The sequence below is a fragment of the Stegostoma tigrinum genome, chromosome 19 (assembly GCF_030684315.1).
Source record: "Stegostoma tigrinum isolate sSteTig4 chromosome 19, sSteTig4.hap1, whole genome shotgun sequence".
NCBI classification, from domain to species: Eukaryota; Metazoa; Chordata; class Chondrichthyes; order Orectolobiformes; family Stegostomatidae; genus Stegostoma; species Stegostoma tigrinum.
Window position 1 is genome coordinate 42,925,043 of NC_081372.1, and position 16,076 is coordinate 42,941,118.

A 16,076-nucleotide genomic window follows, 5' to 3' on the forward strand; every position below is an offset into this window, starting at 1 on the left:
ATGTTTGGTTGAAGTTGAGGGAGGATGAGAGAGCCAAGTTTGAAAACGTGGGCTAAATGTTGCTACAGATTTTGTAGCAACACCTACTGCGTTGCGACATTTGAGTTCTTGGATGATGTGGGTGTGTTCCTATAAAGGACTAGGAAAGGGAATTATTCTGATTTTACCTTATTGATGTTTTATTTTACATTTTATACAGGGAAAAGACCTTTCCAATACCTGCAGCACTCTAACAGTCTGTCACAAAAAAGGAGCATTAATCACCCACATAGTGGATCTTTAGACAAGAAAGAGTACATGACCCAATGAGACCTGCCAGTGAATAAGGTAAATATGTAACTACAAGGAAGACACATTTCTTCCAAACCGATTGAACCACAACTCTTTTAATAAACATCTGTTTGGTAAATTGAATGGTATTCAAAGCAAGTTTATTGCACTGCATCTATTAAATAAAGGTAAAACCGAACCAGTCAGAAAATCTAGATTTATGACTTTTATAATTAAGCTACACATAGACTTGTACTTTGGCATGGCTAGAATTTTGAAAGGATTGCAAGCTAGAAGTGAAGCTACATTTGAAAAACATTTTAATGAAAGTATTTCAACAGGAATTGTAGTTTGTTTAGTAACCTGTCTGACAAACCATTCTGGAGAAATTCCATGAGAGGAATGGGATTGAACCTTAAATTAGTCTGCAGGTATTGTCAAGTTGATTTTTAATGTTGGCGAGGAGAGAAAAGGTGCGTAAGACTTTGTGTACAAAATAGTACCACAGGTAAGCTCAGGCTGATGAAATCCAATGGAAAAATTACAATCAATAAAACTATTGACTTGAAACATGAAATGAGCATTTAAAATTTTATTTTTGAACTCCGTTTAGAGTACAGCTGCCTGTGATCATGTAGATGGCTTCAATGAGTATAGGCAAAACACAGCTGTGGATATAGAGATTTATAATTATAGAGAAGGGAAGAAATAATAGGAAATTAAATGGTACTATTGAAAACTATATGAAATCATTAGATTTTAATGTTATAAATAACCCCTTTGACCACTGTACTTTGCTTTCTTTTGGGCGATGGGTCCTCTGGCACACTGATTCCCAAAATTTCAGACATACATTTTCTGACGTTTGTTTATACTTTTAAATGGTTATCATGAATTTTGTTTGAGATCTATTGAGTTTTGGCACAAACGATTTGTCAGTTTTTTTTGTCATTTTCTTACTCCCTTCAGAAGAATGATGTGGTATAGTCAGCTCATTCTAGGAAGGTTCTAATGTGAGAAATGCCAAAGGTCAAAAATCAATGCCAAATTGTGAATAGATAAATTATCAGAAAGTAGCAAAGAAGCATGACTTTTTTTTGGAGTTAAATTTCTTCTCCAACTTCACAATATCCTAATTGTTAATTTGCAGTTTTATTTGTGATTAATAGCTCAAGTACACTCCTTATCCCAACCCTTAATCTCATCGGCATTAACTACCCTAGTCTTCGGTTGTTCTTTTAGCTCTTCAAAATCTTGTTGAAATGATTATTGCCTCATATGGGTAGACTGTTTTCAATTTTTTTTAATCACTTGATAGACTTTATCTGGCAAAGCATTTGGGAGATATGAGCCCTGATGTCTAATGTCTGGCCCAAAGTTATTGCTTGCTCACTTTGAAACATTACAGTGTTGAATTACACGCATCTCCCTTGGCTCAAATCAAAACCACCTTTTCTCTCTCTCTTAATAGATGAAATTGCTTTTTCAGATTTTCTTGTTCTTGTGTCAATTGCTGTGTTTTAGCAATCAACTAAACAGTCTCTAATGCAGTATCTGCAAGGATTTTCTGAGCAGTTGTTATTTATAGCCTTTTGTCTGTTCTACAAATTTCCAGTGCACTCTTGAGCTAACTTTTGATGGTGCAATATCTTTTAATGTTTGTACAGTGTTTAAGTTTTGCTCCAACTTTTTCACATCACTACTGCTAAGACTTGCTATAATAGCTTAGGCAGATGTGCATTCCACTAACTATAGTTAACATCACCGCACTTGGAATACTGCGTCCAGTTCTGGGCGCCCTATTATAGGAAAGATGTGGATGCTTTGGAGAGGGTTCAGAGGAGGTTTACCAGGATGCTGCCTGGACTGGAGGGCTTATCTTATGAAGAGAGGTTGACTGAGCTCGGTCTCTTTTCATTGGAGAAAAGGAGGAGGAGAGGGGACCTAATTGAGGTATACAAGATAATGAGAGGCATAGATAGAGTCGATAGCCAGAGACTATTTCCCAGGGCAGAAATGGCTAGCACGAGGGGTCATAGTTTTAAGCTGGTTGGTGGAAAGTATAGAGGGGATGTCAGAGGCAGGTTCTTTACGCAGAGAGTTGTGAGAGCATGGAATGCGTTGCCGGCAGCAGTTGTGGAAGCAAGGTCATTGGGGTCATTTAAGAGACTGCTGGACATGCATATGGTCACAGAAATTTGAGGGTGCATCCATGAGGATCAATGGTCGGCACAACATTGTGGGCTGAAGGGCCTGTTCTGTGCTGTACTGTTCTATGTTCTATGTTCTATCAGCTACATGAAAAGCTAACTTAATAGAATTAATAAAGCTCAGCAACATTAATCAGTAGGAATTCAGGGGAAAACTGCCCGATGGTTGGAGTCGTACCCTGTGTGGAGGAAGATGGTTGTGGTGATTTGGAAGTCAATCATTCCAGACAAAGGTGATAACTGAAGAAATTCCTCAGAGTTCGATACTTTTCCTCATGTTTGGCTGTTTCCTTGACCTTTTTGTTACATCAGAAAGTCAGAGGTATTCACTTATGATTGCATAATACTCCAGCACCACAAAGCTAAAGCTGTATTTTTTGCTGATAGATCTGGGACAAGATTATGATTTGCGCTGTGAGACACAAATGTTACTTGCCACTTAAGATCCAACTGGTGCCCTTTCACATTCATTGGAATTTCTATCACTGAATGTTCCACTATTAATATCCTGTGGGTTACCATTGACCAGAAGCTGAACTGGAGCAGCCATATAAATGGAAGAGCAGTTCAGAGGCTGAAAATTCTTCCATGACTAACCTGCCTTATGACTCCCCAAAGCCTACTTAGCACCTACAAGGCACAATTCAGGAGACTGATGAAAAACACTCCACTTGCCTGGGTGAGTGATATTCATTCAAGAAGCTGGATACCATCCAAGACACAGCAGCCCACCTGACTGGTACCACATCTGCCACCTTCAATATTCAGTCCCTTCACCATCAATACCCAGATGCAGCAGTGTGTATCATGTGCAGCAACTCAGCAAGCCTCCTTCTGATAACTTTCAAACCCTTATCCTCTACCACTTGGAAGAACAAGAGGAGCACCACCATCTGCAAGTTCTACTCCCAACGATGTCTTCCTAACTTGGCGTTCCTTTGCTGTCACTGTCAGCATCCTGGAAGTCCCTCCCGAACAGCACTGTGGATGTCCCTGCACTACAATGACTGTAGTGATTCAAGAAGGCAGCTCATAGTCATCTTCTAAGGCTCTTTTAAAGCTGTGCAGTTTCTGCTGTCGAGCCAGCTATGACCACATCCTATAAAAGAAATAAAAATGAACAAGGGAGCAATTTCAAAGTAAGGGATGCTGGAATTCTGAAATCAAATGAGAAAATGCTGAAGAAACTCAACAGGTCTGGTAGCATCTGTGAACAAAATTGGTTTTAAAAATTAAATGATAATGTTTTGAATCTAGTATGACACTTCTTCAGAAATCACTTTGATTCTGACAAAGAGCCCTTTCAGCTTTGGTGTTGACATTAAAATAAAGTCTTCCCATTCAAGACAGGATAAATTTCTTCTACCATTGTCATTAATCTCGAGGACATGCTTCTCCCTCCCAACTGCAGTGAGCATTGGATTATTTAATATATTCATGGCTGAGTTAGATATGAAGTTGATGTGGAAGTTGAGGCTTCTGGTGGAACAGGCAGGAGAATGGAGTCAAACTGGAAATCTGATATTGAATTGTTGAGTGGTCTTGAGTTGAATGGCCTACATCTCTCATTTCTTGTGATCCTTTTGTGGGATGTAGGGGAATAAGTTTACGATCAATTTGGTGTTTTTTTACTCATTGCCCTAGCTCTTGTGCACCTTTTGAGGGAGGCCTGAGCTTTTTGAGTCAGCATGAATGTTAGCATTAAGCCAGAAAACATTTGCAAAATGTTTTCAATTTACTTTGAAGTAATCTAAAATTAAATAAATGTGGTCTTGTTTGCCTTTGTTATCTTCAAAGTGCCTGCACTTACAAATGCCCAAATTGCTGCACTAGAGTGTGCAGTTGTACTTTGTAATCCAAGAAAGCTTAGTGTCACCAAGTTAGCGCAAAAAAAATGCTGCAAGCTTCAAGATCATCACACTCCTAACTACGTAGGCTCAGTACCAACACCGATGACAAGGTCTAGAGACCCATTCAGAAGAATTGGACAGAATCACTATTTTGTACAAAGCAGGGGAAAAACAACTTGTATTTAATGCTGCTTTTCATGAGCACACGTCTTCGAATTTCTCAGCTAAAGGAATATTTTTGTGTTGTCCTTTTATAGTAATGTGGGATAATGAGGGGAAAAAGATATGTGCACGGTTGGAAAGTTCGCCTTCAATGGGGAAACCTTGCTTTGAATAATGTCTAGCTTCTAAGAAATATTTCTGACTTTGATTTCTTATGGTTCACTAACTTTTATCTGCTGCTAGATGTACTGCCTACTGGATTAGAGTATTAACATTTAGGGTGAATAAAAAAAACCAAGATTATGCAGAGGGTTTGTTGGACATAGTCCTCCTCATTTGGGTGGCTGAGACTTGGAGCACACAACTTATTAAAAACTCTAAATTTAATTTTTTGAGAAAATGTCTCGTTTCTAAATTACAACCTTAAAGACTCTTTGCTTAAGCAACGGTTACTGCTGGAGAAGGTGGTTCTACCAACTTTCAGAACAGCCTTTAAAAGATCATTTGCAAGCTTTGTTATTCCAAGTGCCTGTTGATAATTCTAGTTGTCCAAATGTGTTTTACAACAATTACTTTGTATCTTCTTGACCCTAGATGCATTGAAAGCTGTGAATGGAATGTCCTTTTCTGCATTCAAGTTGATTTTTTGGTGACAACCAGCTGGCCCACTCGAGATCTAACAATACCTGAAGTTTGAGATCCACACCAAATAAGCTGTGATGTCTACATTGTATAGAACACTACTATTCATTTTTGGGTTACGTTTTTTGTTCTGTTCAAACACAGTTGTAAGCAGAAACTATATATACACATACATACAAAATGCCTTGTATTTCATTCTGATTATGACCTTCAAATTGTATTGTTTGAATTGTCAAGTGTTCCTGTTTTTTGCAATAACTACATTGCTTGGCACTAATAATTGAGTTTGGGGCCATCTTGTTTTTTGTTTATAATTTTTTTTCAAAGCGAAAATAGATTTTGGTACCTGATGTTGACATTTCTGGGAAAATGTATAACTCTTATTGAACTTTTTCTTGAATTTGAAAAATGAGCAATAAATTGTATGACCTGTGGTAATGCTTCTAGCATCAGTCTTCCAATAGTCTCTTTATATTCCAATTGGTCTTCGGTTCCACAGCTGTGGCAAGCAGTACTTAAGTTGAGGACCCTTTTATACTTGGTTTGTAACAGTTAGTAAATCTTTTGTTTGAACACTAGATTGCTTTAGAGTCTCCTGCAGCAGGACCTTGATTGTTAACATCGTGAAAATCATACATGCATGGGAGAGGCATTAAATGAACATCCCTTACACAGAGCTCTGAAATGACACAGCGTAGTGTTGGATTATCTTACAATATCATAAATGCTGTCCACTAGATAAATAAGGCACTATTGGAATATGACATGGGAATTTTCCCACAATCAAACGTGGTAGATTGCAGCAAGACACTTGCTGGGTCATCTCAAGTCAGCTAATGATTTGGATGTTTCTGTATGTACAAATTTAACAAAGCAAAGTGAAAATTCTGAACCGTTTAAAACTGCATAATTTGAAGTGACTTGTGTATTGTATTGTTTTGTTTTTGCTTTCCTTGCTCAATTTCAGCCCAAGTGATTTTGTAGAATGCGTGCAAGATCAAAACTGGAAGGGGTTTCTTTTGCTAATAGAGAGGGGAGATGCACTGTTGCAAGATATGTTTTTGTAGTTTCATGCATTTAATATGCAAGTTTCTTGAGACTTCTCCCCGATGTGGAAGACTACTTCTATATAGACAGAAGACTTTTGCACCTCTTGTCCCCCAGGTGGAACATTGAGCCAAGAACTGAAGTAGTACCTTATAATTGTCACAATGCGTCGCAGCACCCTTGTTTTGATGGGCCTTCAAGCCAGAGTTCAACAGGTTCTGAAACAAAGAAAGTTCTTGTCTGGGGATGTGTAACTTGAACAGATGTTAAATTAAGTACTAGCACTAGGCCCAAAATAAAATCAAAAGTTGAACCATAAAGTTAAAATCCTCACGTTGGATGTTGCCCACTTTCTTTGTAGGCTACTGACAACATTGAGGGTATTCTTTACGAGCTGATGTTTTAATTTTTGTGCTTTCAAACCCTGAACCTAAATGATCCCAGAAGACTTTGGTAAGATTTTGTCTGTGGTTTTATTTTACATAAAGCTGCACATTTAGCATACTAAGGTGGAGGAGCAATGGAATTATTTTTACCCTTTTCTGTGTGAACTTTAGTTTTCTCAACTGAAGTAGCACTGTGGGACGAGTGCTGAGCATCTTAAATTATTATTTCGTTTCATCATATACTAGCTCACTTTTATTGTACAACATTTTTGGTAAAGTTATTGCTGAAATGTGATATCTTGCACCGCCACCACCACCCCCAGCCCCCCCCCCCCTCAAGCAATCTGTACAAGGGCAGCTATGTTCTAGTCATTTGATATTCTTTTCTGCAGCCTGCCTATTGATTGTGTTCTCCCATAAGCACGACTGCTATTCCTTTTTGTTTTCTGCTTGAATGTATATTAACAGTTCAAGCTTTAGGATGCTCTTAAGTAATGCTTACCACGGCTATGCTTAAATTTGTTGTATTGGTTGAAATTCAGTGAATTTACCATTTTTAGACACATTGTTCTGCAACATTAAAAGTGTTTAGTATTCCAGGTTGTGTAGCTGATAAATTAAGTCAATAATTCTATTGAAGACTATCCATTTACTGAACTTGCCCCTTTAATCTTGCCAATTTTAATGCACACTTTAAATTAATTTCATTGTACTTTAGTTCAGTTAGGAAGATATTGCATTTTGATTCTTAAGAACTAATTTCAATAATCTCTTTCTGTCTTTAAGAATTGAGCTTCTCTACTTGTTTTGTGATTTGTTATTTGACTGGGACCAGTGGCATTGGGAAGTTTCAAATAGGCTAAAAATAAACTTTTGCTACAAAAAATTCAATTATCAAATTTACATTAATGAAATGCACTAAATTTCCATTTTGAGAGCAAGGTGGAAGGAACAGAACTGTGATTTAATACAAATGGAAGTCAACAAGTGCATGAGACTTTGGAAGAATTTGACTTCTTTTCTTCAGCATTCTCTAAACTGAATTTCAAGAGACAACAATGACCGAGGATATTGTGTAGAAATGGCAATTTGTATATACTGCACTAGTGACAGGAATGCTTTGTATTAACGTACTAGCCCTGTACCCTGGGGAAGAAGTGTATATAGAAGTAAAGTTCTAGGCATTTTTGTTTTGAGATGGATAATGGGCCAATATTCATTCATTTATGATATTAGGCTTAGTAGATAGCCTCAATTGTTTTTTTAATGTAAATACAGCAAATGTAACATTTCAATACAATTGGGCTGCTAAAATATTTTCTATTCATTTTGTACATTTGTTTAGGTGAAGGGGATTTTTTGGTTGAATTCCAAGTGGTTTTTATGAAGTAATTGAGGCTTTTGGCTAGCTATAGATTTTCTTTTAAAGAATTGGATAACATTTTGACTTTTTTAAAAGATGGATTAGTTGAAAGCAATTTGTATTCATCACTGAAAACATCTTGGTGCACAGCATACACAGAACATTGGTACATGGTCTGTCAGCTCTCCACAAATGCTGCTAACATACCCTTGGTAATGGAACCATTGGAAGACTGTGAACTTTGCATATAGTTCTACTGTGCCTGATAGTTATGTTTCAACTGTTAACTCATGTTTGTAAGACGCATTGTTATTTTCCCATTTTAAGAATCTGGTGATACACAAAGGAGAAACTAGCTATGCAGCAAGATGATGTGTGTGTATGTTATATTGGTCTTACAGTCTGTTCTAATACTTTCAAGCAGGGCATCTGAATTGTGACGTGTGCCTTACCAAGAAATCTCAAACTCATAATTTTCTTGGGAAAAAGAAATATGCTCAACAGATTGAGCAGTCTTTGTTTTGGTTTGGGGTTTGTAATATTGACACTACTGACCTCTTGTGACCATGGATTCTGATTTTCTTTCTCCTAGAGAAGACTGAGCCATATGTACATGTGCTAGAAAATGTTTTATAGTTGCACTTTTTAATGCATATTTTTGAAACTGTAATGCATCAAATACAGGGGCTAAAAGTTGCTTGTTTGATCTGAATATAAAATTGTTGCTTGAGGGTGCATGCTGAATTCATGAATTCCTATTCCATTGAATTTTGAAAATATTTCTTTACAATGCAATTTATGGGGAATTTCCATCCATGTCTTTTGGATCCCTCAGTGTTACAACATTAGAAAATAAAAGTTTTGTATTTGTAGTTGGACACACTGTGTAGTATGCATATTAAGGTACATCTTATTTAATTCAGTTTTCTTTTTGTATTTATTACATATGGATCTTTTTGATTTCTTCAATCATGTTCAACCATGCAATAGTGTTTCAGACTGTCTCTAATTTATGATGTACTGTTATTTGATGTACATTCATCCAGTTTTGGAATATATATATATATGGTGTTTTGCATCTCTGGTTCTGTTGGAGTTCTTTTTTTACCTGTCCAAAAATAAGTTACTGCTTTTGCCTATTTGCGAAACCTGCATTTTCCTATAACTTCACTTCCAGGAGGTATCACTCTGCAGTTTAAATCGGGATTTGTTGCCATTTTTAAAGTGCATTTTGCTGAACTTTGGCACACAAGTTTTACACAAGTATTCCAATGTCATAACTGGAAACATTTTATAGTACACATGCTGTGTTAACATATTTATTTCTTTTCCCAAAGGATTCTTGAATATTTCACAAATAAAAGCTGAGTGAATTTGTGCTGGGGATAGCTCTGATTGGAAACATAATTGTATGAAATAACCTATTTTTCTTTCGACTCTTGTTGCACCTAATTGGACATAAATATTTTTAGAACCAGTGCTTTCGTCATGGTGGTGGGTGGTAATGCCAAGGACCCTATTGGTTCCTTTTATAGCGATTGAATTCTTCTGAAAAGTGCACTTGTGTGCAGCCACTGAAAACAGACTCCACCTTCACCATGACTATTGTAGTCAGTATTGGGCTGATTTATCTGACTAAAATAGCAGGTGCAAAAATTGAATAACATGTAAGCACTTCAAGCTCCTACTCATAAATTTGCAGGTTTATTCTACATGTAAAAAATCAGCACACTGGTACAAGTAACTTATCAGAAGATAGTCATTTCTGAATTCCTGCAGTTCAAGCCAGTCCTGACCCATTCCTAGTCATAACCATATTATATTTATAGCAATGCCAGCTGCAGTATATCCCATGTGAATTTACCTTTTAGAATTTATTAATGCTTTTGAATTTTGAAAATGATATCCACTTGTGCACACATTATTCTTTGTTAAATTTTTCCTATAGCGTATGTAAAATTTTGACCACAAGTATCACTAATTGGAGAATAAATGAGATTTTTGGCACTATTTATCAATATCGACAGTCCCTTGAGAGAGAACAATGGCAGAGGCAGCAGATGTCTTTTACCTCACCTGGAGACTCTCAAGCCTATTGATCAAATTAATTTTCTCACTCTCTCCAGATTATTTATCCTTTCTAACTTTGGACAAGAATGTAAGTAATGTTCACATTCTGCAATAAGAACTGCAGGGTCTGCCAAAATCACTTCCATCTGAGATTGTTACAACCAGCAGACTTGCATTCCTCTTTTAAACCGTGCTTCCAAAATCCAGAAATGTTGTCCCATCAATTCCACACTGATTTTTAGTTTTATATTGATCTTCTCTTCCAAGTTGCCCTACAGCTCCCCTTGACGGATATACATTGAGAGTTTTGGTTATTTGGACAGCATCTTTACCAACATTATTAGGAATTTCCAAAACCATGTTCATAAGTCACTTTTATGACATACAGATTGGGAGTGTTGGTAATGCTGTCAGAACCTGTTCACCTTTGGGGAAGGAGAAGCATTGAATGTGCAGTTATAACTTTTTCTAACTTATGAAATTTGAATAGTTAACTCTACAGCACCTCAAGTGTTTGTTGTTTGTCGTTTGTGGGCTTTTAAAATGCAAAACCTAGAGGAGCTTCCAGTGTGAAAATTTTTGAAATAGTATTCCTTTTCCAAATGGGACTGCTGAATATAGCAAGAAAACTTTCCCTGTCATTCATGATTTTCCAATAACACAACACTAAAAATATACTTTCAAATTTTGAATGTAATTCAAATCAGATAAACCAGCTGATGCTTAAAGCTTCATCACTTTTCTGATTTTTATCTGCTAATAAATTCATCTGAATGAGATGGGAGGAGTGCAGTGTTTTGCTATTTGCATGACTACAAATTGGCGATTGGATAAATCAACTAAAATGTCCAATCATATGTTTTCTCCAGTTTACTATAAAATTAATTTATTTGAATTTAACTGCATAGAATAAGCTGTATTTAATAAAAATGTACTATTAATGCTGCTTTTATAGAATCAAACAGTGTAGAGAGAGGCAGTTCAGCCCATTGAATCTGCACTCTTCCTTTGAAGAGCATCCTATCCTATTCTGAACCCTGTGTTAACCATGGCTAACCCACTTAGATTATCCATCTGTGGCCATTACAGAGCAATTTCAGGGCCAATTCATCTAACCTACACATTTTTGGACTGTGGAGGGAAACCCCACCCAGACAAGGACAGAACTTGCATAATCAACACAGACAGTCATATTTGTTTTCATTTTATAAACTATTTATCCCTCTAAATAATGAACGGATACAGGATTAAGAGGGTTAAAAACCATTTTGGTCTCCAGAGTTTCATCTTTTTTTCATTCAAATAAATGTGGAACAGGAACCATTGGAAAATAAGACTGGCCTACAACAAACATTGCACATCCTTAAGAGTGGTAAGGGTGTGGAACGCCTTGCCTGCCAATCTAGGTAACTCAGCCACATTAGGGGCATTTAAACACTCCTTGGATAAGCATATGGATGATGATGATGATAGGATAGTGTGGACCACTGCAGCAAGCCCAAGACAAATGTTAGCCAGGCAACTAAAAGCTTTTTTTTGCAAGTAGCAGGTAGGTGTTATATGAAGTGGTCACCCAATCTATGCTTTGTTTCCCCAATGTAGAGGAGATCATGTTGTGAGCAGCAAATGCAGAAGACTTCATCAAGTGCAGGTAAAGTGCTGCTTCACCTGAAAGGTGTACTTGAGTCCTTGGATACTCAGGAGGGATAAAGTAAATGAGTAGATGTTACACCTTTTTGTAGCTGCAGGGGAAGGTATCATAGGGCTGTGGTGGTGAGGGGCAAGAGGAGACAGTGTGTTGGGAGTGAAGGAGGAGTTGACCAAGCTGTCCTGGAGGGAACAGTCCTTGCACAAGGTTGAGAAGAGGGAAATGTGTGTCTGGTGTGGCATCCTGCTGGAATTGGCAGAGATGGCAACTAAAGATCCCTCTAGATTAGGCTGTAAGATCTCTTTGAAAGGCAGTGCAATGTTTCCTCAATATTGTACTAGAAATCAGCCTGGATTTTAGAATAGAGTTCATATCAACTTGTGATGAAATCTATGATTGTTATCATTTGGGCCTATTGTGGCCATGCTAGCTTGCAGCAAAAACTAATAAGTTGCCTCCTTTTCCCATGATCCTTCATTTCTTTTCCCTTCAACTTTATTCAATTTTCTTTTGAAAACTGCACTTAAATCTGTTTCCTTCTCACACTTGTGTATTCTGGATCCTAATCGCATGCTGTGTACAAATATTTTTCTGCATGTTACTGTTGCTGCTTTTGGCAAACAATCATATAGGGCCCTCAACAGGGCTGCTGTAGTGAGAAATCAGGGAGAAGTCAAGTGAGGCTTATTTTGACATCTGGAGCAACTATAATATTTTCTAGGAGAGTTCTGGGTTTTGGAGAGACTTTGACTAGACAGCAGGGTCAAGGGGTATCATTTTGACTGCTGTCTGTCTCACTAACATGCATACAGAGAGAGCCAATGATGTGGTAGTGTTATCGCTAGGACCGTTAATCTAGAACCCCAGATAATGTCCTAGTCATTTCTGAAGAAGGGCCCAGACCCAAAACGTCAGCCTTCCTGCTCCTCTGATGCTGCTTGGCCTGCTGTGTTCAATCAGCTCTACACCTTGTTATCTCAGATTCTCCAGCATCAGCAGTTCCTACGATCTCTTAATGTTCTGGGGACCCAGGTTTGAATCCCGCTCAGGCAGATGGTGGGATTTAAACTGAATTTTAAAAAATCTGGAATTAAGAGTCTAATAGCTTTAGGTGCAGGAGGCAGGAAGGGTGAAACCCGTCTGGTTCACTAATGTCCTTTCGGGGAGGAAGCTGCCACCCTTTATCTGGTCTGTATATGCGACTGCAGTCTCACATCAATGTGGTTGACTCTTAACTGCCCTCTGGGATTAGGGCTGGGCAATAAATGCTGCCAAGCCACGTAAGCCCTCATCCAGTGAACAAATAAAAACAAAATATCCTAACCTACCACAAGGAAGCTAGATGCTGAATTCTCAACCAGAAATACCAAGCAGGTACCTGATGACGTGTGCTTGTAACTTCCTCCTTGGGACCACTGCCTTGGGCACCTGGCACCACTATCTCTGGGTATGCTCCAATGCGCTAAACCCCTGTTCGTAGATGCTAGCATCCAATAGCTGCCATCCTCTCGACCCTTATCCAATCCACTTAGATGATGCCATTGCATGTTAAAATTGAACTTGGAACACGCTGACGTGTAGCATTGCAATGCAGCTATAAGGACCCTGGGCAGCCATAGGCATCCTAAACTGTACGGACTACATCTCGAGACTGCTCACTTGCTCTGTAAAGCACCTGCTTATCATGAACCTCCCTGGATGGTAACAGCATTCTTACCTTTGTTTTTCCTCTCTTTTCCCCTACTCCCTGTCAAGCTAGAGCTACTGGGCTCTTGATTCTGGTTTGCCGTGCTGTTTAGTGTAAACTCAGTCAGCAAGTTTGTCATGGTTGTGAATAGCCCTCAGTCAAGTCAAGGGAGATGGTATCGGGGTCATGGGGTCCAGTTAAACAATTGCCAGTTGGACATTTTGGGGCAGTCAGGGTCAGTATCTTCTCCTTACTCTGAAAAGCTGAAAGTTGGACAGCCCACCACCCATCCTGGTCCCTTCTGCCATACATACTGTGGGCTGTTTTCTCCTAAATTGAGAGAAACGGAGGGATTGAGTGAGATGAAACTAGGTGGCATAGCTGTCAGTGAATGGAAGTTGGTCTCACCACCTGAGTGAGTGGAGCAGCGTGGGCACCATGAAGCGGGGGTGGTTTAAAATGGATGAGTGTGTTTGAGGGAAGATGCAGCTGTAAGGAAAGTGTTAGATGATGATCCTTGGTTGCAGATGAAAAATGGTGGTACTATTGCAGAGCAGAGAAGGAAATTGCTTTACCATCAGGGCTGCTGGACATTTCTCTGGACTATACAAACTGCCTTGACTCAGGTGGCAACATTAGGCCAGACTGGCAGGACCTGCACCACCCTGTCATTAGGACCTCCCAGGTCCCTGTCTGCAAAGTGGGGCACTAATCTTACCTCTTGAAAAGAAAACACTGGTAGGATTCAGCCCTTTGATCAGGCTTCTTCCCTGCAACAGTACTAAAATTGCATCTTGTATCTGGCAAGTCTAACCTGTACTTTTGCATCTTTCATGATGTATATACAGCCAATTATATGATTGCCTTACATTGTTATCTATTTGTAGTCAGAATCACGTGTAATGTCGTCTTTTCCTGATTTCCCCCTCTCTTACCTTTACTATCCTGTTCTTGACCCACCCTACATAAAGCCCTTCGGTGACAGCATCAGAGAACACACCATTAAATACCATATGTACACTGGTGGCAGCCCACTCTGTCTCATGCTGATTTTCATGTTACCTTTCATTATATCTACATTTTCAGACTGTGCACTGTATCGTGCAATGAGCAGAATATTCCCCAACTCAATATTGGGAAGACTGAAAACCATTTTGCTTTGGTACCAGCAAAAAAACGTTCTTATCCATTAAACTCCATCCTCCTTTTGGGCCACTGTTGAGAGTTTGGTTGATCCTTAATCTTGGTGCCATATTTAATCATAAACTTATGACCACACATCTGAGCTACTTCAACAGCCTATTTCCATCTTGATAAAGTAAGTTTAACTCCCCTCCAGTTGCTGAAACACTCACCTGTTGGTTATTTCTGACAGCACTAACTGGCTTTACATGCTCTTCACTCTGCCACTTGAGAAAACTTCCAAAAGCTGTCTGTTTCTCAACTCTCTCCAAGTCCTGTTCACCACCATCCCTGTGCTTGCTGACTGACTTTGTTCCCTATTAAGTAGCACTTCAATTTTTGGAAACATTCATCCCACTTTTCAAATCCTGCCGTTACCTTGCCCCTCATCTCTTATAATCTCTGTCTTCACAATTCTGGGGTGTCTGTGTTTATCCAATTGTTGTCATTACTCTGTCTGAGTGTGTGCTTTCAGCCGCTATGATCTTATTCTCATTTTTATATCCAACCACCTCTGTCTCTCTACCGTTTTTGCTTATGTTCACTGCCTATCAAACGCCAAAGCCTCCCTTTATGAAATGCAATTTTATACAAATAAATTTTGGCATTTGGATGGGCGGTGAACTGATACATGTTGCAAAACAAGTGTAGATTACTCCCAGATCTGAACTCCAATAAAGGAGCACTTTTCCCAAGTATTGAAGTGTTTGTACTGGGGCTTTCTGATGCTAAAATGAAGAAATTAAGGTGACATGTTGAAGGCAGAATATAACCATTCATCAACATTTGCTGAGAAAATCATGGGAAGTTTTAAAATCACTTTTTGCCCTTGGTGGATTTGTTTAGAGCTGTAACAAAATCTGAATTTCTGTGAGCCATGTGTTGCAAAGCAGACACACAACTAGCAATAACAAGGTGTAGAGCTGGATGAACACAGCAGGCCAAGCAGCATCAGAGGAGTAGGAAGGCTGATGTTTCAGGTCTAAACCCTTCAGAAGAAGCCAAACAACTGGCAATGTAGCAATTTGACTTTTGAATACACCGTATTCTAGTTGGTGCTTTAAAGCTACAAATGTGGCCCGAGGCTTTTTCTGTCCTAATTACTTTCCGATAAAGGATGTGCTTTCTTCAGTCAAAGTATTTTACCAGATAAGTACTACTTTCCATTCTTACAACTTCAGGTTATCCCTCCTGTAGCTGTAATAACCAAGAGTGGCACTTTGAGACACCAAGCTTTGATTACCATCAGATATCGAATTTGCTAGATTCTGAAATTTGACAGGTTTACACCTTTTTAAAAGTGAAGTCAATGATTAACATTCTTTATACATCATCATTGTTCTTGTTCCATATTTTGCATTTCTAACCCTAAATTGTGGGAAGAAATGTAGCATAGAATATACCATCTCAACATCATCTAGAAGGAATTGTTTTCTTGGATCATCTATTTATAAGTTTTTAAAAAATTGATAATGTTCAATTTCCATCTAACTCTGTGCTAGATAATTTTTGCCTTTTACCTTAAAATGCTTCTCAGCAATGTTGTAAGGTAGATATTT

At 38.4% G+C, this 16,076-nt stretch overlaps 1 protein-coding gene across 4 annotated transcripts in view; it reads left to right on the plus strand.

Moving 5' to 3' along the window:
* znf217 (zinc finger protein 217) overlaps positions 1-9,181 on the plus strand; it is a 62,829-nt gene extending 53,648 nt beyond the window's left edge. For all 4 annotated transcript variants that reach the window (XM_048550142.2, XM_048550141.2, XM_048550138.2 and 1 more), the window contains 2 exons: positions 200-327; positions 5,087-9,181. In XM_048550142.2, coding sequence (XP_048406099.1) covers positions 200-309 — 110 coding nt within the window. In that variant the 3' untranslated portion in view covers positions 310-327; positions 5,087-9,181. The remainder of the gene's footprint in view (positions 1-199; positions 328-5,086) is intronic.
* Positions 9,182-16,076: the final 6,895 nt, after the last annotated feature.